Raw genomic sequence first — 21,931 nt, forward strand, 5'->3', positions numbered from 1 at the left:
ATAGGAAGCAACAACATCATCTGTAGTGGCTTCCTATTGTACAGTCATTTAAATCCCCTATAAACCAGGAAATAATGCCGATTAAGTATCCCCGAACCCAATCCTGACCGGACGGGAGTGGGGGGTGGGGGGGGGGGGGGAGGGGTGTAGGGTTTCCTGTAGGACTTAATACTGTGTGCATCAAATAACCATTTCCTTATTTCTCCTATTACCACACATCATGTTGATTGCTGGAGTCCTACTACTTGTGGAACAGTATGTTTACAGATTGACCCCTGTCTCACCTTATTACCATATTGTGATAAACGGCGTGAGTAAGTATGGTGTTCTCTTATCTACCTTGAATATTAGCTATGATGGAGGTCAGTGATTCAGCGCATGGCCTCTTAATCACTGAAACAAATGTCAAACTATTTCCAAGTCATTGCACAATATGGCTGGCTCATACATAGTAACTGGTCATTTTCAATCTGTCGTAAACTCTCTCAAGTGGAACTGTAGACAAGTTCTGACCGCTGTACCATCAGGGCTCTCGGATACTAGATCTATGCACCTCAGTCCACATAAAGCCATATGCTAATCAGATATATCTGTAGGTTCACAGCATTCTACACAAACCCCAGTTCTCCTTCTATACACACTACATTCATTACTAAATACTGAGGGTGGGCACTTCCACTGGTGTTTTGACTTTTCTGGAACCTGACTGGTTTTAGCTTTGGATTTTTAAAACGTTATGAAAAAAAAAAACCTCAACATACACAGGACTTTTTTTTTTGACAATCTTTGACAGATTTTCGAACTTGGAACTTTTTCGCAAAAGTGAATTTTTTTTCTTTTTCCTGAACTCAAATGTTTTTCCAGTATATAACTGGTTGGGGGATGGGAAAGTAGATGCTATGGGTGGGGGAGGGGGAAAGTAGATTCTGCGGGGGGGGGGAGTAGATGCTGCCGGGGGGTGGGGTTGAAGTAGATGCTGTTGGGGGGGAAGTAAATGCTGCCGGGGGGGGGGGTGGAAGTAGATGCTGCTGGGGGGGGGAGCGAGGCAAGGAAGTAGCACCCACCCGGTCAAGGTCAGTCACCCACCCAGGCAGTCAGTCACCCACCAGGCAGTCAGTCAGTCACCCACTGTGGCAGTCAGTGACCCACCCAGGCAGCCAGTCATCCATCCAGGCAGTCAACCACCCACCCAGACAGTCAGTCACCCACCCAGTCAGTCAGTCACCCATCCACCCAGGCAGTCAGTCATCCACACAGGCAGTCAGTCACCCATCCATCCATCCACCCAGGCAGTCAGTCACCCATACACCCAGGCAATCACGCACCCAGGCAGTCAGTCATGGGCAGTACAAGTACCCAGGCCCATACTTAAGCCCCCCTCCCCCAAGTTCATACTGAATCCCCCCAGGCCTTTCGTCACCTTGGATGTAGCATTGGGTAGCTTTGTATTTTGTTGAAAATATTAAAATGAACAGATTTGCATTGTAATGTTTTTCCGTATTACATTAAGAACACAGTTAAGTAAAAGTTGCATGCTAAATTTTTTTTCCGTGGTAGGAGCGCTATGGGTTGGGCGGGAGGGGGGGGCCTGCTCCTTTCATTTGTCCTGGGCCCCATGATTTGTGTTGGCGGCCCTGATGACAGGGTTCTGACCAATGCAGCAACTGTCAGCTACTCACTGAAGGATGGTCCCTGGACCTTCACTACAGGCCAAGGGCACCCACAGCAGTCCTAGCTCTTCCCTGCCCCTCTAAATATATAATCCATCCACCCTCACACACCCCCTCCCCCCCTCACACCAAAAATGGATCAGAGGATGAATCTGTCTCTGGTTTTGGATCGAATTCCGCTCAAATTTGAAGATTTGTTGAAGTTCAACTCGAAATTCGGATTTGTAAGCTGCGAACAGGATTACCCTAACTACTGTTATTTAACAGCACATACTATAATGTAAGTAATCCCTTCAGAAACAGCATCCTATACAAACATCTTCACACACTGCATCCTTGACAAGATACGGTTACCTCTCTCCAAACAGCACTGATTTATAAAACGCAGGGATCCCTTTTTAAACACAGCCATCCATTAAACAACAAACCATGCAAAACATGGTCCACAAGCAAAGTTATCCCCATTCACACACAGCAGGCTATACAAACACAGCTATAGCTCTTCAAACAACATCATTCGCTAATAACAGTCGCCTCTTTTCGTGTACATCACTTTATACAAATGAAGCTATCCATCTGCACAATAATATCCTCAGTAACATTGCCAGCCACAATTCTTCAAATGCAACATCCTGTGCAAACACATTTATGCCTTTGGAAAAAAAAACTGTTATCCCTTTTCATGCAAACCACGTTTGTGACAAAGCTGATTGCCTGTATACGCCGCACTCTGCAAATATCGTACATCTATCCCCTCAGCACGTACCGCATGCTATATAAATGACACTTCACATATGGTAAAGTACAGGTGTGTGCAAATGGGAGGGGGCACGGGCGGTTGCAGAGGCCCCGCACTCTGCCCCAAGGCATTTCAATTAAATGCCGGGGGATCGCGTGAGGCCTCTGTAACTCACTTACCGGGATTCAGATGCGTGGTGTGACGCGTCGCCATGGCAATGTGATGTCACATGACGCTGCGGGGACATGACGTAATGTCACATGACCCCGTGGCGTCATTTGACGCTGGAAATCAAGGTAGGGGGGAGCAAGCAGGGGGGCGCAGCTCCAATAGTTTCTGCACCCCTGGTATAGTACGTCAATTGCAGCAATCCAGTGTTCTAATGTTTTATAATCTAAAGTACAATGTACTGTATCACTCCTGACACACAATGTCCTTTGAAGGTGACGGCTTTCGCATCAGATGTTGAGCACAGCTATCCCTTAATATACTCAATAACCTACACTAAACCACCTCTTAACAGTGCTAATGCAGTATCACTGTGAATGCCGTTATACATAGCTTCCTACTGCATGCAGTATAATATACTATTGACAAATACTCATGTTCACACAATACCCTAGACACAACCCAAACATACACTAGTGACGCATGGGATCTTGTTCTAATGGAAGCCCTTTCACTGTTATCACAGCGTCCTATATTAAGGGCTGTCCGTCTGCTGGCACACTGCATCCTGTGATAATAACAGCTATTTCTCTGAATGCACATAGCATCCTGTGATAATCACAGCTATGCCTCTGCATTCACAGCATACCCCCTTGTATGCAGCAGGTAAGGATTCGCCCCCCCCCCCTGCTGTGTAATTGTACAATGCTGTTCATACTCTGCCAGTCCCAGTTATAACTTCTCGTCAAAATCGTGCAACTAAATTCAAATTGCTATGGATCTCAGTTTCCAGTTGAGTAACATGTTCACTTTTTATAGCTATCATGCACTGCAGGAGGTAAGCTGTCAATATATAAAAGCAGATGCCTGGCTTCCAAGGAAAAAAACAAATGTATGTATGTATGTATGTATGTATATATATATTTCTATGTAGCGATCACAGTGTACTCAGTGCTTTACAAAAGAGACAATATAAAAACAGGGAATTACAATACAACAAGTGCAATAAACAAAATCAGACAATATCCCTGCCCCGGAGAGCATAAGCACTCGAATAAAATTAGCCAAATGCAAATGAAGAGATGTACAGTATTGTATGTGAGACAGTCACTTCCATCCACAGTATTAGTATGCAAGTGCATCGTTTGAACTCAAACTCTTGATGCCTTCTTGATTGGCCCTGTCTCTGGAATTTAGACAATTCTTTCGTTCTTCATTCTTTATAATTCTTTCCTTCAACTTTTTTTTTTAAACAATTTATGCAATATAAGGCATTACACTAAAACCTACTGATGATCTGTAAGGACAATATTTGTGATGTTAGCCTAAACGCTGCAATTACTTTTGTTATGTAATGAGAGACACCTCTCCGTCCCGTCGGCTCGCCCATGCGCAGATGAACGAGGCTAGAGCTGATAATCAACTCGCCTCCGTCCTAACAGTTCACGCATGCGTGGATAGATTTTAAACACTGCCTTGGCCTCCCATACTGAAAGCATGCGTGCGCATCCACACAGTGCACAAGGCAGTCAGGTGAATAAACGCACGCAGCTTCCAATACTTTGTGCCACATGTGAGAACAAAAATAAATAAAAATATACATATCAGACAGAGAGAAGACTAATATTCTGCAGTCAGCAGCAACATATATACAATACATAAAGTGAAAAAACTATCTAGTCATTAAGGAAACAATTAAAAAGAATATTCCTATACCAAATATAAAAACACATGTGCAACCCTCTTGATGAAACAGAGGTCAGATCATAATTATATTCCTGAGTTTATTATTCAAGAAACAATATTGATATGTTATCCAAAAGAAAAAGTAGATTTAACATTGATAACAGTTATATTAATTATAGCAAAGATCGTATATTCCATAGACAATGCAATGAAAACATCTAATATCAAGATTTCTATTGTCAGATTCTCAAAGTCTGACGTATAGATCTCAAATGTTACGAAATCAATCTAACAATGTATTTAAGTGCCCTCACTTGTATAGATTATAAATATACATATCACAGTACCATTTATCAAAATGTGGTTTAAGATCGAACACATTGAGAAAATCCACATGTGCATCATATTGAGACACAATAACAGTAGTATGTAAAGCTTTATGCCTTATAGGGGTCGTCACATAAACTACACAGTGTCGTATCTAATAATAATAATAATATGTGTCTCAAAAGATGTACATTGATGACAAGGCAATAAAACCATAGAATCCAAGTATAACCTCATAATTTCATAATTTCTTATTTAGTGGTATAGTTTATATATCATTTCAAATGTTGGACCAAGATATTGATCAAATGGTGAGCCTACTTAGAGAAGGAATTTATGTCAAGAAATGATTGATATTCCATTCTATATTAATCCCGTCTGGGAATCTTGTTTTTTACATGAAAATACAGTAAGATTCTCTACAATCTGAGCAACTGACCAACCGATTCATAGAAAGAGGCTATGATCGGGAGACCCTCCAATCCACATTAAAAGAGGTAGCAAACATTGATAGGAATACATTGCTTCCCTTGAAGAAATCCAGAGTGAGGGATGGAGTCATAGGAAGGGTCTTATGGATACTAATGTAGGGACAAACAGTAATAAAACATGCCCTTTGTTCATTTCACAATACAACGAACCAAGTGGCCAGGTGAATAGGATTATCAACAAGCATTGGAATTATTGCGTAGGGACACACCGTGAGTACACTGAGAGGGGACCAAAATTTGTATACCGAAAAGCGAAGACCTTAGCAACCTTTATTTCTCCCAGTGTCATTTCCACTCCTGTTGGTGATCCTAATTCCTTTGCAACGGGGGGATCTTTTAGATGTAATCATTGCAATATGTGTAATTTCATGAGGCCATCCAAATGTATCTTTTCCCACAGTCCACATAAACGCTATAACATCAATAGCTTTATCAATTGCAACACCTCTTATGTTATTTATCTTATCAACTGTGGCTGTGGGAAGAGATACGTTTGTAAGACCACGAGGGCTCTTAAGATCAGGATTCAGGAGCACTGTAGACTTATTAGGAAAAAAGACTTGCAGCACCCTGTATCGAAACATTTTTCAGAATGTAGAGAGGGGGGCATCAATAACTTTTCCTTTATTGGTATAGAGAGAATTACTAGAAGGGAGAGAGGAGGTGATATAGTTAAAACTTTAGATTGTAGAGAATCTTACTGGATTTTCATGTTAAAAACAAGATTCCCAGACGGGATTAATATAGAATGGAATATCAATAATTTCTTGACATAAATCCCTTCTCTAAGTAGGCTCACCATTTGATCAATATCTTGGTCCAACGTCTGAAATGATATATAAACTACACCACTAATTAAGAAAATATGAAATTATGAGGTTATACTTGGATTCTATGGTTTTATTGCCTTGTCATCAATGTACATCTTTTGAGATACATATTATTATTATTGGATACGACACTGTGTAGTTTATGTGACGACCCCTATAAGGCATAAAGCTTTACATACTACTGTTATTGTGTCTCAATATGATGCACATGTGGATTTTCTCAATGTGTTCTATCTTAAACCACATTTTGATAAATGGTACTGTGATGTGTATATTTATAATCTATACAAGTCAGGTCACTTAAATACATTGTTAGATTGATTTCGTAACATTTGAGATCTATACGTCAGACTTTGAGAATCTGACAATAGAAATCTTGATATTAGATGTTTTCATTGCATTGTCTATGGAGTATACGATATTTGCTAAAATTAATATAACTGTTATCAATGTTAAATCTACTTTTTCTTTTGGATAATATATCCATATTGTTTCTTTAATAATAAACTCAGGAATATAATTATGATCTGACCTCTGTTTCATCAAGAGGGTTGCACATGTGTTTTTATATTTGGTATAGGAATATTCTTTTTAATTGTTTCCTTAATGACTAGTTTTTTCACTTTATGTATTGTATATATGTTGCTGCTGACTGCAGAATATTAGTCTTCTCTCTGTCTGATATGTATATTTTTATTTATTTTTGTTGTCCCCTGTGGCACAAAGTATTGGAAGCTGCGTGCATTTATTCACCTGACTGCCTTGTGCACTGTGTGGATGCACACGCATGCTGTCAGTATGGGAGGCCAAGGCAGTGTTCAAAATCCATCCACGCATGCGTCAACTGTTAGGACGGAGGGGAGTTGATTATCAGCTCTAGCCTCGTTCATCTGCGCATGCGTGAGCCGACGGGACGGAGAGGTGTCTCTTCACGCGTGGCTTGGTTCGTCATACTGTAGGCTACAGGTGGGTGTAACTCCCTGGGGCTGCGGATTGGCTGTGCCATGTGGTGGGGGTTCCTCCTGGACCTGGTTGTGCGGCGCATGCGTCAGAGGAGCGATGCGCATTGGTTAATCTAAATTGGTTTACGTCATTGGGTTGGCGCCAAAACGGCAGTCAGCTGTATTTAAATGTTCTGTGTATCGTGTATGACACTTCTTGATAAAGTGCACAACCTGCACGAAACGCGTAGAAGGGTTGCAGCCCTCTATTTTATGGCTTTCCATTAAAGAGTGTATTTTTGCCAGACCTGCTCTCCTTCATTTCCCTGCTGTGCGCTGCACACGCACTGCATTTGTTCTCCAATGGCCTGCACTCAATAGTAAGAATAGGGCTGAAAAGATATATAAACTGATGTCAGCCTTATAGTTTTTGTCTTCTTTATACCAACTGATTGACGCCTGATTGCTGGAGAATTGCTACTTGATTACTTCTTCATTCCAACCCCCCTAAGTAAGTGTTACCTTCTTGTCTGTTATTTGTACTATCTGCTGTGTTCACCTATCTAAGGAATAAATATACTTTATTATATTATAACCCAGTTATTTGGTGTATATTATATCTTGTCATAAGTTACCGTGACACACAGCAAAGCACATAGCAAATGGAAATATTACTGTACAGTATGCTCAATTGCATGTTTTAGACAGGTCTGCAACCCCGCTTTTCACCATTATCACCCAGCACACAGCACTTTCATGGCAGCAAGGGATTCTGGGAAATGACATGCAAATGAGCACACAGTGCCACCTTTTGCTTCAAAACCATTCAACATGGTACCCCAAGAGGCTTAAGCTTGCTGCATGGTCACAGCTTTGAGCACAGCCAGGGTTAAGATGCATAGCCAGTAAACCCACCCACAGACAGACTGTTTCGAACTTAATGGGTCTCCTCAGTGTGGGGTTGTTCTACTGGCTATGCTCAATTCATTCCTGATTTAATAGCTTGCGGTATTTTCTAATCAATAATCCAGTGCACATTGGGGGTTATTTATTACATTGCGAGGGGGGACAATCACATGGACTTCAATGAGAGTTTCAATTTGATGGTGCCCTGATCAGCACTATCAAAGTTGAATAAATGACCTACTTTAGTTAGAATTTTTTTAAAAAACGGATCAGAATTGTGTAAGGGGTCACTTTGCTAAAAAAAAAAAAAGAAGCACAGGAAGCACATGCTAAGCACAGGAAGCACACGCTGAGCACAGGAAGCACACGCTGAGCACAGGTGAATATCATATAGGATTTTTGTTGTATTGCATTTCTCTCTCTTTCCTACTTTTACATTTCTCTTTCCCTTTTTTCTAAAATTCTTCTCTAATAAAGCCTCGACTTCTCCTTTAATATCTCTCTCCTTTAATCTCTCTCTCTCTCTCTCTCTCTCTCTCTCTCTCTCTTCTCTCTTCTCTCTTCTCTTCTTTATTTGTGTTTCACCCCTGTCTTCGCTCATTTCCACTCTGCTTTCTCCTTTTCCTATATTCCGCCGGGTCCCTGTTTTCCTCCGTTACGTCTGCACTCCGTCTTTCTCCCTCTCCACAGTGCCCCCTGTCAATGGTAACCTTGCCTGCTTCAGGCTGACGCAGCTGGGGATATGATTAATAGCTTGGCTCCTAGTGAGTGCTGCCCAATGGATCACTCTGTGATGGAGCAACTGAAAGCTGCATATTTCCCTCCCTTGTCACAAATAGAGGGCCCACCTCACTCAAAACTGCATCCTGTCAAGCCATGTTTCATGAAGGACACAGGTAATGTGAGCTTTAACGCCTTCATTGCGCAAAGACCCAGGAACCCAATACCGTGAAAACAGCTACACATTGCAGCAAATTGCATCGAAATCCACAGCACCATAATGGTTTATTTACACTGGTAGAGATAAATATTCCCCTCAAATGCAAAGGACCAGAAATACATGACTTAACACCAATAATACCTAAGCCATTAATAAATGTCTAGCATGGAAGAATTTTTCTCACCCCCCAGAGACAAACATTTAAGACCCCCTACATGGAAGTGAATGCATTATTAGCTGTGCATTACATGGCTTCTTACTAAAATGAATAGGAAACAATGCTACAAGCTCGTGTATTCAAAACCAAAGCAGCCACCATTATACCATGTCTGCAAGTATGCAGAATAACCCTTAAAAAGTGGTGTCTAAAAACCTTTGCATCTTTGTTTTAATAGCATTAGCATAGACTAGAAGAAAAGAAACCTAGTGAGTGAGCACTCAATCACAAATGAGTAATGATTGTATTAAAACATTTTATTGTCATCGTTGATGACAATAAAATGTTTTAATACAATCATTACTCATTTGTGATTGAGTGCTCACTCACTAGGTTTCTTTTCTTCTAGTCTATGCCAATTATCTTACCTAGATAGCACCTCACACCCTTAGCTGTGCAGGGGCTCCCTTCTATGTGTGTAGCTACCTTTTTAATAGCATTATCCTCACAAGCATTCAAGATCAGCACAACAATAATTACTACAGCAATTACAGTATATGTGAAGGGCTTTGAGTTCCATTGGGAGAAAATCGCTATGTGAAATAAAGTTGTTGTCATTATTTTTTTATTATTATTATATAAAAAAACACTTGGGGCCCAGGCTCACTAAACTCCGTTAGGCCATTCAATGTCACATTATTTGCAGTTCATTTTACGTTAATGGTAAGCCGTACTCACAAAAAAAAAAAAAGGCAATGGCCATTAGGGAAACGTATATGCAAATGAGCCACTAGAATAACAATCCACAACACACGAAGCTCCATTATTGTTAACCCTCAAAATTAAGTCATGTTATTTATGTCATAACTGGAGTTTAGGGTGAGCTCTTTCTGTGTCTGGCTGGGAATACTGTAGGGACAGGTTTAGTTTAGGTATATATAACTGCATTTTTTCCCCCTTTCCTCTCCTTCCCTCCAAACGCCATATTCCAGTGGCTGGCGAAGAGTAACGCCAAGTCTTAAATAAAGTCACGTTTTTTGCAGATTACGTAGCGTTATACTCAAAATACCATGATGTTAACCCAAGATAATGAGCTAGTACAGCCGTCATGTTTTTATATAATTTGTTTCGTGAGTACACTATTAAACTCAGAGCAAGTAACGCCTGTTACTGATTTAGGTGACATAACATTAATTTAAGGAGTTTAATGGCTCTGGGGCGTCAACTACTAATTGAGTCCTTTGCTGTGACTGGGTATTGCTACTCATTGCACTGCATTCAGAAATCCCTATCTGTCCGGTTTCTCCTTTTAGTCTATCCCTCACTTCATGTGGTCCCTGTGTCTACCTCCACTCATTGTGACGTTCTCCCTTCTTGTTCGCTTGCTCCCTGCATCACTTTCCCATCTACATCTCATTTTCTTTTCCCACCTCCCTCGCTCAGGCTGCGTCTCCCAAAGACAGATGTTTATTCATCTCTTTTTCCCCTGCAGTCCGTAAAAAAAAAAAAACACACGACTTCCCAGCTTTTTACCTAACCCGATTCTGTCACGCGCTCCTGCTCTCTCCTGACGAACATTACGTTGCAATAAAGTCCTTAGTGCGTAGGGCTGGCAGTGCTGGAGGTGGGAATTTATCACTGCGGCCGGAAGAGCTCCAGAAACATTGGCTCTTTCTGAATGCCTCTCTCCTACTGGCAGGCTATGAGCAAGAGAAACCCACAGAAGGCTTTATCTAGGGCCAGTGCCATCCACAACATCCATATTACTGCTAATGTTGCTGATCACACTGTTGTTTGAATAACATGCATATTTTTAACTCCTTCATCCTTGAGATGCTTTTGTGGCTTGATTTCTACGCATCCTGTATGAGCATTTAGAAGCGTTTGAGGTGTGTTTTATCACTGGGGTGACAATACGGCACTGCAGAGGATAGTAAATCACTTCCTTAAAGCAACAATCCATGACGCCAATACATACACACACATTTATATACATATATAGATGTATATTTATAAGGTTAACACACATATTCCCAGATAGCTCAAACTCCTACATCTACCACATCATGAATATATATTTATGCCAAAATGAGTGCTACTGAGCGTGGCACATGTATACGTACAACAGTAGACACGGGTGCCCAATGCTACATCAAATTGACAAAACATATATGGTAATGAGTATAAAGTTTAAATACTTGAATAATAATAGTAATTACTTGGTTTTTAGTTAAACCCTTTGGCCAAAGCGTCGTAAGCCTTCATACCAACGTCAAGGTAAACCAAAAATGCAGGTCCTTACACTATATTTATAAGGGTCTATCTTGTGTATGTATATGTTGGATATAACTGAGAGGCTTACTGGCAAAGGGATCTCCCTCTATATATTTGAAGGATTCACTCATATACATGTAGAACACAACATATATATATATATATATATATATATATATATATATATATATATATATATATATATATATACAGTTGCAGTTGCAAAAAGAAAGAACACCCTCTTTGAATTCTATGGTTTTACATATCAGGACATAATAACAATCCTTAGCAGGTCTTAAAATTAGGTAAATACAACCTCAGATGAACAACAACACATGACATATTACACCGTGTCATGATTTATTTAACAAAAATAAAGCCAAATTGGAGAAGCCGTGTGTTTGCCTCTGGGCCTCTTGGAGCCTGGGGTGAGCTCTTTCTCTTTGCGTGCAGCAACTCCACCTATGAAGGATCCTGCGTGTCGGGACCCCTCACAGGAACCAATACACAGTAATGAGTAATACACCACACATATGTACTGTATATAACAGTAGTTCCCAAACTTTTTCGGTTCAAGGCTCCCTAAGGTGATCAGGATTTTTCCATGGCGCCCAAAGTGAAAACAAAGTTGTATATACATACCTAACAGTTGGAGAGCGCAGTTGGTATGTCTCTCACACAGACTCTCACTCTCTCGGACACGCTCATACAGACACGCTCACACAGACACGCTCACGCAGACTCTCGCTCTCTCAGACACGCACACACTCTCACACTCTCTCTCAGACACGCACACACTCTCTCACACTCTCTCTCACACACACTCACACTCTCTCTCTCATACTCTCTCTCACACTCTCTCACTCTCTCTCTCTCAGACACACACACACTCTCTCTCTCTCTCTCTCTCTCTCTCACACTCTCTCTCTCACACATTCTGTCTCTCACACACTCAGACACACACACATTCAGACGAAATCAGAACGGGGGGGGGTGAAGCGGAGCAAGGGGGTGAATCGGAGCAAGGGGGGGGAAAATCGGAGCCAGGGGTGGAAATCGGAACAAAGGGGGGGGGGAATCGGAACGGGGAGGGGGAAAATCGGAGCAGGGGGGGGGAAATCAGAACAAGGGGGGAAAATCAGAGCAGGGGGCGAAAATCGGAGCAGGGGGCGAAAATCGGAGCGGGGGGGGGGGGAAATCGGAGCGGGGGGGGGGGAAATCGGAGCGGGGGGGGGGGGGAAATCGGAGCGGGGGAGGGGGGAAATCGGAGCGGGGGGGGGAAATCGGAGCGGGGGGGGGGGGGAAATCGGAGCGGGGGGGGGGGGAAATCGGAGCGGGGGGGGGAAATCGGAGCGGGGGGGGGAAATCGGAGCAGGGGGGGAAATCGGAGCAGGGGGGGAAATCGGAGCAGGGGGGGGAAATCGGAGCAGGGGGGGGAAATCGGAGCAGGGGGGGGAAATCGGAGCGGGCGGGGAAATCGGAGCGGGGGGGGAAATCGGAGCAGGAGGGGGAAATCGGAGCAGGGGGAGGGAAATCGGAGTAGGGGGGGAATCAGAGCAGGGGGCAAGGGGGAAGCAAGAAAGGCATGGAGCAGTACTCACCACGTGCTCCATGCAGGAAGAGGCGGGCCTCGCTTTGCAAGCTCATATAGAGCTTGCTGCGGGCCCATATGCATACAAAAAAACCCACCTAATTTATATATATATATATATATATATATATATATATATATATGTGTGTGTGTGTGTGTAATATATATCTACTGTATATATATCTATATATATCCATGTTAAAAATGGTTATTGAGGCAAAAAGTGACACTGTGTGCTCATTTGCATGTCATTTCCCAGAATCCCTTGCTGCAGTGGAAGTGCTGTATGCTGGGTGATAATGGGGAAAGGCAGGGTTGCAGACCTGCCTAAGACATGCAGATGAGCATACAGTTATATTTGCATATATATATATATATATATATATATATATATATATATATATATATATATATATATATGTACACATACATATACACACAATCACACACCCCCAATACATATAAAAATTATCCCAACACCCCCAATACATATAAAAATTACCCCAATACCCCCAATACATATAACAATTGCCCCAACACATAAAAAATTACCCCAACACCCCCAATATATATAAAAAAAATTACCCCAACACCCCCATTTTAAGGGGGGGGGCGTGCCGGTGATGCGGGGGGCCGATGCTGAAGGGGGGGGGGGGGGGGTGGCTGAATGGCCGGTTTCTGCACGCGGGTGGTTTTGGCACGGGGGGGAGGGGTGTTGGCAGTGCTGCTGGGAGACATCTGTCTCCAGGTGCTGCTCCTCCACCGCGCGCCGGGCTTCCCTCTCGCTTACTTCCGGCGCTGCCAACAGGGAGACCCGGCGCCGGGTTCAGAGGTTTTTTAATAAAAAATTAACTAGCAGCCCTTGTTCCCCGCTGCTGGCGGCCCTGATCGCGGCGCCCCTCTAGCCAAGCCACGGCGCAACAGGGCGCCGCGGCGCACAGTTTGGGAACCACTGGTATATAACTACGTTTTACTGTACACACACTAAACACGGATAACACAATAAACGGTACCCACAGTATAACACAGTGACCCAACACGTGGTAGTCCTCCCCAAGTACTGAGGGTGCAGTGGCACCAATTACCCCAGGTGTCCTGTCCGAACAATCCCACCCAAATGTGAGGTAGCGCTAACCCCGTAGATGTAAGTGCACGGTGGGTACCTGTCTGGGTACTCCAGTACCCATATGCTGCTTGGCGTGGTGAGTTGGAGCCGATCCCATGTTGCGGGGCCTCCAACACAAATCTCCTCTCTCCTAAGTGTCCTGATCCTCCTCTCAGTGTGAGCTCCAGCCGGAGGGCCTCACACAATGTCTCAGGTCCCCAGGCTGAAGTGCACAGCGTGGCCATCTGGTCACCAGCACAGTAGTACTAACACTAATGGGAATAGTCCCTTTCTAGGGCATTCCCTACAACATTCCGCTACTATGGCTCAGGGCCTAACTGGAGCCTAGGGGCAGTATCTAGGCCTTGCCCAGGAAGCACTGCTCCCTGGACACTACCTTCTGTCTTGCTGCCTCCGTCCGACTGAGCACGCTGGCTCCTTGTCCCAAAGGATATCCTGCCCCTTCAGGCTGTCCCTTTCTCCCTCCCCCCAAAGATTCTGAGACTCGTAGTCCAACTTCAGGCTATGCGAAGCCAGTCCAAGATGGTCGCCGCACTATTCCCACAAAGCCTTCTGGGAATTGTAGTCTCTATGGGCTTTTGAAGCCATTGAAAGATGGTCACTGCTCCGATCACAACTGCGCATGCGCGGCAGTCCGAAATGGCCTCCGCCACCTCTCCCCACTCGCGCGGAGCTCCGGCGGGCAACCCAGCGGTTCCCAAATCAGCGGAGGTAAGGAGGGGGACTCTGCTACATATACATACACACAAACATATATATGTATAGCCATGGCTGGTCCAGCTATCTTTCTACCTTACCTATCATGTAAGTTCTAGTAAGATCCAGACAGTGACAGGTTATCCTATGGGGTTTTCCTCCTCCTCATGCTGACTTCCTGAGAGACAGGAGTGGAGGTGACACAGGGATCTGTGAATAGCCAATGGTGTTACAGATACTGTGTCCTTCCTCTCTGAGCCTCAGGAAGGAAGTACTGCACCGACACACTTTATTCGAGCAAATACCCGGTATGTACCTGGCAGATACCTGGAATGCGCCGCTCCTCACCTCTGACAAGCCCCGTTGCGTTTGCCTTCCCAGCCTGGGTTCATGCCTGGCTGACGGGCGGCTGATCTGTTAAATGATAATGATTAGGATTTAATAGGCTGCAATGCTTCGCGTGTCTACCAGATGGCATAAATTCATGAATTGTAATGCAGTATATATATATATACTGTGCAGTATTGCAGCCAGCGGGAATAAAATGCTTCAATCCCTGCTTGGAAAATACCTCAATGCACTCGGGCAGAAAACAGTCACAAACCTCAATACACCCGGGTATACCCGAATTCGTGGGACTAGCCGAGCTCGAATAAAGTGTGTCGCCAGTGTACCTAAATTATAGAGGGAACTCAGCCTTAGAGGGTGTAGTTCTGGGAGTCTTCGATCTGACCTCAAGGGATGAGGATGTGAAGATGTCTCCTCCCGGCTGGGAGGGAGACATGTGATCAGCCCCTGGTGTGCTGAGGGCAACAAGCTAATCCAGCAAGGCCTCAATATTACCCGCAAGCCAGTACCATCCAGAAGCCAGGGATCTATCCTAACAACTGAAGGATACGCTGTAATGACACCGGCAGTGGCCGCTACAATAAAGGTCATCCTCATTTATACTTTTGGCTCGGCGGCAGTCTGTTGGACAGAGGTATCGGGGGTAAAGGTTGTCTTTGTGGGACTACCTTCAGCTCTGCTGAACCCACTATGTCTTGAGGCGCCGTCACCAAGAGGAAAAGATCCAGAGGATCCCCTCAAAGACTGTCCTGGTTCCTCACACCAGCAACTCGTCTCTCCTGTTCCCTCGCAGGTAACCAGCACTACATCAGCAAATACCTACCCAAGTTCTCCCAGAGGGAGGGAAAACATGCGCTACACATATAATATATATATATATAATGGAATAAAAGTAGAAAACGACAAATATTATTACCCCTTTTAACGTGTTTTCAACAGTCATACTGTTAAATAACTTGCCAGAATAAATGTATTGAGTTAACAGGTGCAATAAGATCTGCTACATCTGTATGTCTACCTAGACCAGCAAGCACCAATGGATTGCAACCTTTCCAATGAACTATTTTACTAACTAGATTGTAAATTAAATAGGAAGCAAAAAAACAGCTGCAGATTACATGCCATTATGATTTTTTACAATCAAAATCACATTTTCCCCGTAATCTAAAACCAGAACCAAAACAAAAAACAAGGGACTTTAGGCAACACCAGAATCAAAACCAAATGTTTTTGGGGCAAAAGCAAAAAAAATGTTATATTCCAGCAGAATGATGTGCTGGCTGAGTGCTGCATAGTAGCAAATGCAATTTTAGAAAAGAGAAACTAGAATAGTTTTCAGTTGCAATTCTCCCACCTTTGCTATACAGTTCTAGTGAAAACAGACTGTATAATAGCCTCTCACCATTTGACAGCTAACCGCATTTGACTTTGCAAGCAGCAAAATGCTAATCTATAGGCTTGTGGATTTACATATTACCCACAAAGCCTGCGGTAGATGGATAATGCAGCTATAAAAGGCCGAACTCCCAGGGGTCACTTTAACCTATTGTCTTCTCTCTAAAAATTACCTGCGGTGCAACGGCGCTTTCATCATACAAATTGTTCTCTTTGGAATTAAACTAGCCACAGGCTCTTGATTCTAGCAGTATTAAAACATTTAAGGCCCTGTCAACACTGTGTCTTAAGTAAGGCTGGTTGCTTGTAAACGGTGAACGCAATAGAATCTCTACTCCATAAAATGAGCTGTGTTGACTTTATTGGACTAACGAGGCATGCAGCATATGGGTGAAACATATCAATCAGATGCCAGCGACATTAATTACAGACAAACTGCTCTCTCTCTCTGAGCGTGTTTTTTTTGTTACTTAACCTCCTATGATGTTACTTGAAAGGCATTGCAGTGCTTTGTGGGCAGGGTGGTGTTTTTGTAGAGAAATATGTGCCAGACGCCTTATCCTAAAGAAAAATGTACTTACCTCTAAACGATAACACAGAATCCAAATAAAACAAAAATGGCAGGAAAGTAATGGAGCTTCTCTGAAACCCATTAAAGGAAAAAGGGGGAGAGATGGAGAAAAGGGTTAAGGGATGAAACCTAGAGGGAGGGGGAGTGTTAGAGATATAGGGCCTCATGCAGTAAGCGTCGATTATGTGAAATCGGCAATCTTACCGATTAGTCATGTTATTGGCGTTTTTTCCTCTCCGTATGCAGTAAGTGCCGAATACATTCAAAATCAACCCGAAAACAAATCCGCCCACTCTCACGATGATTAGCCGATCACACACAGGTGTATCGGCGTGCGTGGCGGGGTGCTGTTAGGTTGCCCAATCACAAATCTTGCTGAATCAGGCGAAACAAGCATGTTTTGGATTGCGCGCCATATTTAAAGGCAACGTGTACTGCTATTCATTCTCTGTGTTGTTGGGAGTGAGAGAGAGAGAGACGCACAGAGCTGGCTGTTTGAACATTTGCATATTGACTGAGAGACTTGTTGTGTATTGGGTGAGCTTTGTCCATTGTTGTTTTGTTTACATCTTTGTCTTGTTTTATATGTGGAAGTGTTTCGTGTGATTGCCTGTACATTTCTTGTCTGTTTTTTGTGAGTGCTGGAAGTATGCCCGCAAAGCGTGGGAAGAGTGATGCTGGTGGGAGTGGGAGTGCTACTCGTGCGAGTACGCGTCGGAGTGAACGTACTGTTCAGGGGAGTGATGTTGCTGAGAGTGAGAGTGGTGTTGCAGGGAGTGGGAGTGCTGGTGCTGCGAGTGGTGTTGCTGGGAGTGGGAGTGCTGTTGCTGGGAGTGGGAGTGCTGTTGCTGGGAGTGGGAGTGCTGTTGCTGGGAGTGGGAGTGCTGGTGCTGGGAGTGCTGGTGCTAGGAGTGTGAGTGCTGGTGCTAGGAGTGTGAGTGCTGGTGCTAGGAGTGTGAGTGCTGGTGCTAGGAGTGTGAGTGCTGGTGCTAGGAGTGGGAGTGCTGGTGCTGGGAGTGCTGCTGGTGGCGCAGTTGCTGATGGGGTGGATGGTGGTGGCGTGCTTGCTGGTGGGCAGCTTTTGGAGGCTCTTCCATTGGAAGAAGGAGAGTCCAGTCAGCACCAGCCAAGCTCTGACCCTAAACCTGCTCGGAAGAAACGTGTGGAGAAGCCACGTAATCCTCGCTTCAATGACCAGGAAAATACAGCTCTTGTCACTGGCATTCTGGAGCACTATGACAGTATATATGGACATTTACTAGGTAAGTGTACATTTACATTTATTATTCAAATACATGTGATCCTAGGTCATCTGAGTTTTGTTCATATGCAAATATGGCTTCACAATATCTTTCTATGTTAATTAGTCTGGAAACACAGCTTTTTAGCATGCCTTACAAGGACAACTAAACACAGGCGGTCAATTTGCCATAACTGCATACAATATGAATGCAACCTTGCTTACATGTATAGGTTTAGTAGTGAATGCTCATGTGCTTCACATATTACACATAAAACAGCATGTTTGCTATCTCTTGGAACAGCTAGCAGTGTAGGAAACTGGTGCTTATATTATTATTCATTTACCTCATATATTTGATATGTTTTTCAAGGGCGGACAAGTTCAGCAAGCAGAAAAGAAATGTGGGACACAATAGTCATTGGTGTCAATGCGTGTGGGAATCATGTGAGGGACAAGCGGAATTGTCACAAGAGATTTGATGATATTAGGTCCAAATTGAAAAAGAAAATACAACACCAACGCGTGCATGCTACTGGCACTGGAGGTGGGCCCACACCACAACGTCTCATATTAAGTCCATTGGAGGAGCTGCTTCGGGCAAAATTACTTCCCGTCGTCGTGGAAGGCTTACCTGGTGACCGTGATATAGGAATTTACCCCTCACAATTTCCACCAGGTGAGAAATATTACTGTACTAGGCGTGTCGTTGCTTACAGTTATTTTGCATAGTTACACTGCTTTTTATACTGTCTTCACAATATAAGCATACCTGCATCTATATATGTATATGTCTGATTCTGTATACATATATATCTCAAAATAGACATATATGTTGTAGTCCTACTAAAAGCAGTAACTAATATAGCACGTGCCATTGCGTGCTCATTTACATGTGAATTCCCAAAATGCATTGCTGCAGTGGAAGCAATTGATGGTGGGCGAAGATGGGGAACAACAGGGTAGTACACATGTGTAACACATGTTAATCAGAAATTATTACTAGCTACAGGTACAGAACAGAAATATGTAGAATATTATTGTGTATTTTATTTATTTTACTCCGACAAACATGACATTACTGCCTATTTTAAGCATGCATCAAATATATTGCATGCAACGGCCTACAAACATCACTTGCACTAACACATCTATAGTTGTTAATGAAAAGGTCCATTTTTGATTTAAGTCATATACAGACAGCATAATGAGGCACACGTATCATATTTTATGTCATTGTTTTCATAACTTAAAAACTGCACACGACTATTTAGCTCATCTACCATTGTGTTAAAGCAGCTGCAATTAATATCTCATCACAGCATACACTTCAACAGAGGGGGTGGGGTTCAGCACACACACTAATTACAGCCTCATTTTAGGGGCAACTTAGTTCACACCATTTTCACCTGTTTCAAGTAATTTAAAGGTGTGGCTGATTAGGCTTTTTGGGGAAGGGAAAACCGTTCTTACAACCTCACTAGCACAACTGAAGTTAATCACACTCATTTGAAAGCTTCACTTTAGCTACTAAATGCCCCAACAACTCATTACTTATCAAACCGTACGTCACACATTAGTTCACTCATATCTATAGTTGAACTACTATCAACGACACATTATCACACACTGCATGTGTTGTCTTGTTTAGTCACAGCCACATTCAGGTGTGCCACATCTTATATTAATGTACCACACATATCCTCTACCAAAAACAACACTTTTTGCAATATGACCACCTTCATGATAACCATTGTGAATGGTCATCTCATGATAGTTATGTACATTATGATACTGATATCACTACACAACATATGATTTTTATGTACAAATTTAATGTATTTTTCCTCACGCATTACTGCAGAACCATAGTATGTTGTATGTTAGGGAACTCAAAACTTCTAAGTACACAGGCATGTACATTGTTATTACAACTATTTATGTTCACTTTCACACACACATTTTGGGTTAAGGAAATGATGCTGTTAGATACTCATAAATACAGAACATACAATAACTGTTTGTTCAATATTTACACATGTAAATGTAAAACTTATGTTATTGTTATATATAGTTGCCCCTGAAGGACATGTGTCACCTGAGACTGAACAAGTGTCTTCACCTGGGTCAGCCAGCTCAACACACCTAGAAGGTGAGTGTATCAGTTGGTGGCCATATAATATGTGCTCTTCTATATGTTATGTTGTCATGTTCATTATTTGTTTTGCACATGTTCTTTAAATAGGATTACTTAGTGTCAGTGAAAATGAAGTGTAAGGCAACTTGTATTGTGTTAGTGATGTTAACTATCATGTAGGAGTTGTGAGTTTACAGCAAGTTTTCATTCACTCATATTTCATACTGAGTCCAAACATTATTCTTAAGTCAAGGTAGTTTTTAATGTGAGGTTATAAAACGTATGGAAACATGTTAGTTGTTACTTATGACACAGTACAATTACATAGTAACACAGCAGAGATTAACATGACATTTAATAATTTGTACATTTATTTGTAGAACATGATGAAGAGGATTTTGATGATGATGATGATGATGATGATGATGATGCCGCCGCCGCCGCCGCCATAGACACACAAATACAAGCAAGTGACCATGAAGAGGTTCCAATTGAAACTGTTTTACCGCCAAAACGTCCAGCAAATACCACATATGATGCAATTGTAGCTTCTGAGGGAAAAATTGTGGAAGCAGAAAATCGTCGCCATTCTGACCTGATGACAGTGCTGGAAAGGATGATTGCACTGCAGGAAGAAACAGTTTCACAATTGGCACATCTCCACAGAGTCTTCATTGAAGTGCCTAAACAGTTGCAAAAAATCAACACCTCATTCGAAGCATTAGTTGTTCAGCAAACACAAGCTAATTACTGGAGAATGACTAATGTACCACGATTCAACACCTCACAGGCAGGATCTGTTCATGCAGGTCAGTTTTCACCACATTCATCTGATATTCATTCACCAGGCCCAAATGTTACCGGTCAAGTAGCAGACATTGCTGTGCAGTTTCCTGATGACATCCTACCGCTGCCATCTGTACAAATTCAGCAGCAGACACCTACAAAGGAGGCGACAAAAACAAAACAAGACACACATGAAACAGACCAACCATCACTTGTGCAGTGTCTACCAACTTGCTCACATGTGTCAGTGGGCACAAGCCCTGTCCGTGAACAGTCACTACCCAAAAGCCCTGTAGGTGAATCACTGCCCAAAAGCCCTGTAGGTGAATCACTGCCCAAAAGCCCTGTAGGTGAATCACTGCCCAAAAGCCCTGTAGGTGAATCACTGCCCAAAAGCCCTGTAGGTGAATCACTGCCCAAAAGCCCTGTAGGTGAATCACTGCCCAAAAGCCCTGTAGGTGAATCACTGCCCAAAAGCCCTGTAGGTGAATCACTGCCCAAAAGCCCTGTAGGTGAATCACTGCCCAAAAGCCCTGTAGGTGAATCACTGCCCAAAAGCCCTGTAGGTGAATCACTGCCCAAAAGCCCTGTAGGTGAATCACTGTCCAAAAGCCCTGTAGGTGAATCACTGGCCACAAGCCCCGTAGGTGAACAGTCACTGCCCAAAAGCCCTGTAGGTGAGTCACTGCCCACAAGCCCTGCCCGTGAAGTGCCAGAGGCCACTCAAAGTGGCTCTGCTGTGCCTAAAGTTGGTGGCAAAAGAAAAAGGAAAATTCAAGAGACAACAAGCAGGCCTGTTACTCGCTCGCAAAAGGAACAAAAAAAATAAATGTTATAATTCAGAAAATATGTCTTTGGCCTTGTTTTGTTGACTTCACATTATCTAATTACTATTGTATGTATGCTGAAGAC

General features: G+C 43.0%; 1 protein-coding gene across 1 annotated transcript in view; it reads left to right on the plus strand.

The window, feature by feature from the left end:
• Positions 1-1,804: 1,804 nt before the first annotated feature.
• Positions 1,805-21,931, plus strand: part of LOC142494326 (uncharacterized) — a 28,753-nt gene continuing 8,626 nt past the window's right edge. The window contains exons 1-4 of the mRNA XM_075598884.1: positions 1,805-1,894; positions 8,483-8,654; positions 20,171-20,248; positions 20,614-21,473. Of these exons, the coding sequence (XP_075454999.1) occupies positions 1,805-1,894; positions 8,483-8,654; positions 20,171-20,248; positions 20,614-21,473 (1,200 nt within the window). The remainder of the gene's footprint in view (positions 1,895-8,482; positions 8,655-20,170; positions 20,249-20,613; positions 21,474-21,931) is intronic.

The sequence above is a fragment of the Ascaphus truei genome, chromosome 5 (genome assembly GCF_040206685.1).
Source record: "Ascaphus truei isolate aAscTru1 chromosome 5, aAscTru1.hap1, whole genome shotgun sequence".
Lineage (NCBI taxonomy): Eukaryota > Metazoa > Chordata > Amphibia > Anura > Ascaphidae > Ascaphus > Ascaphus truei.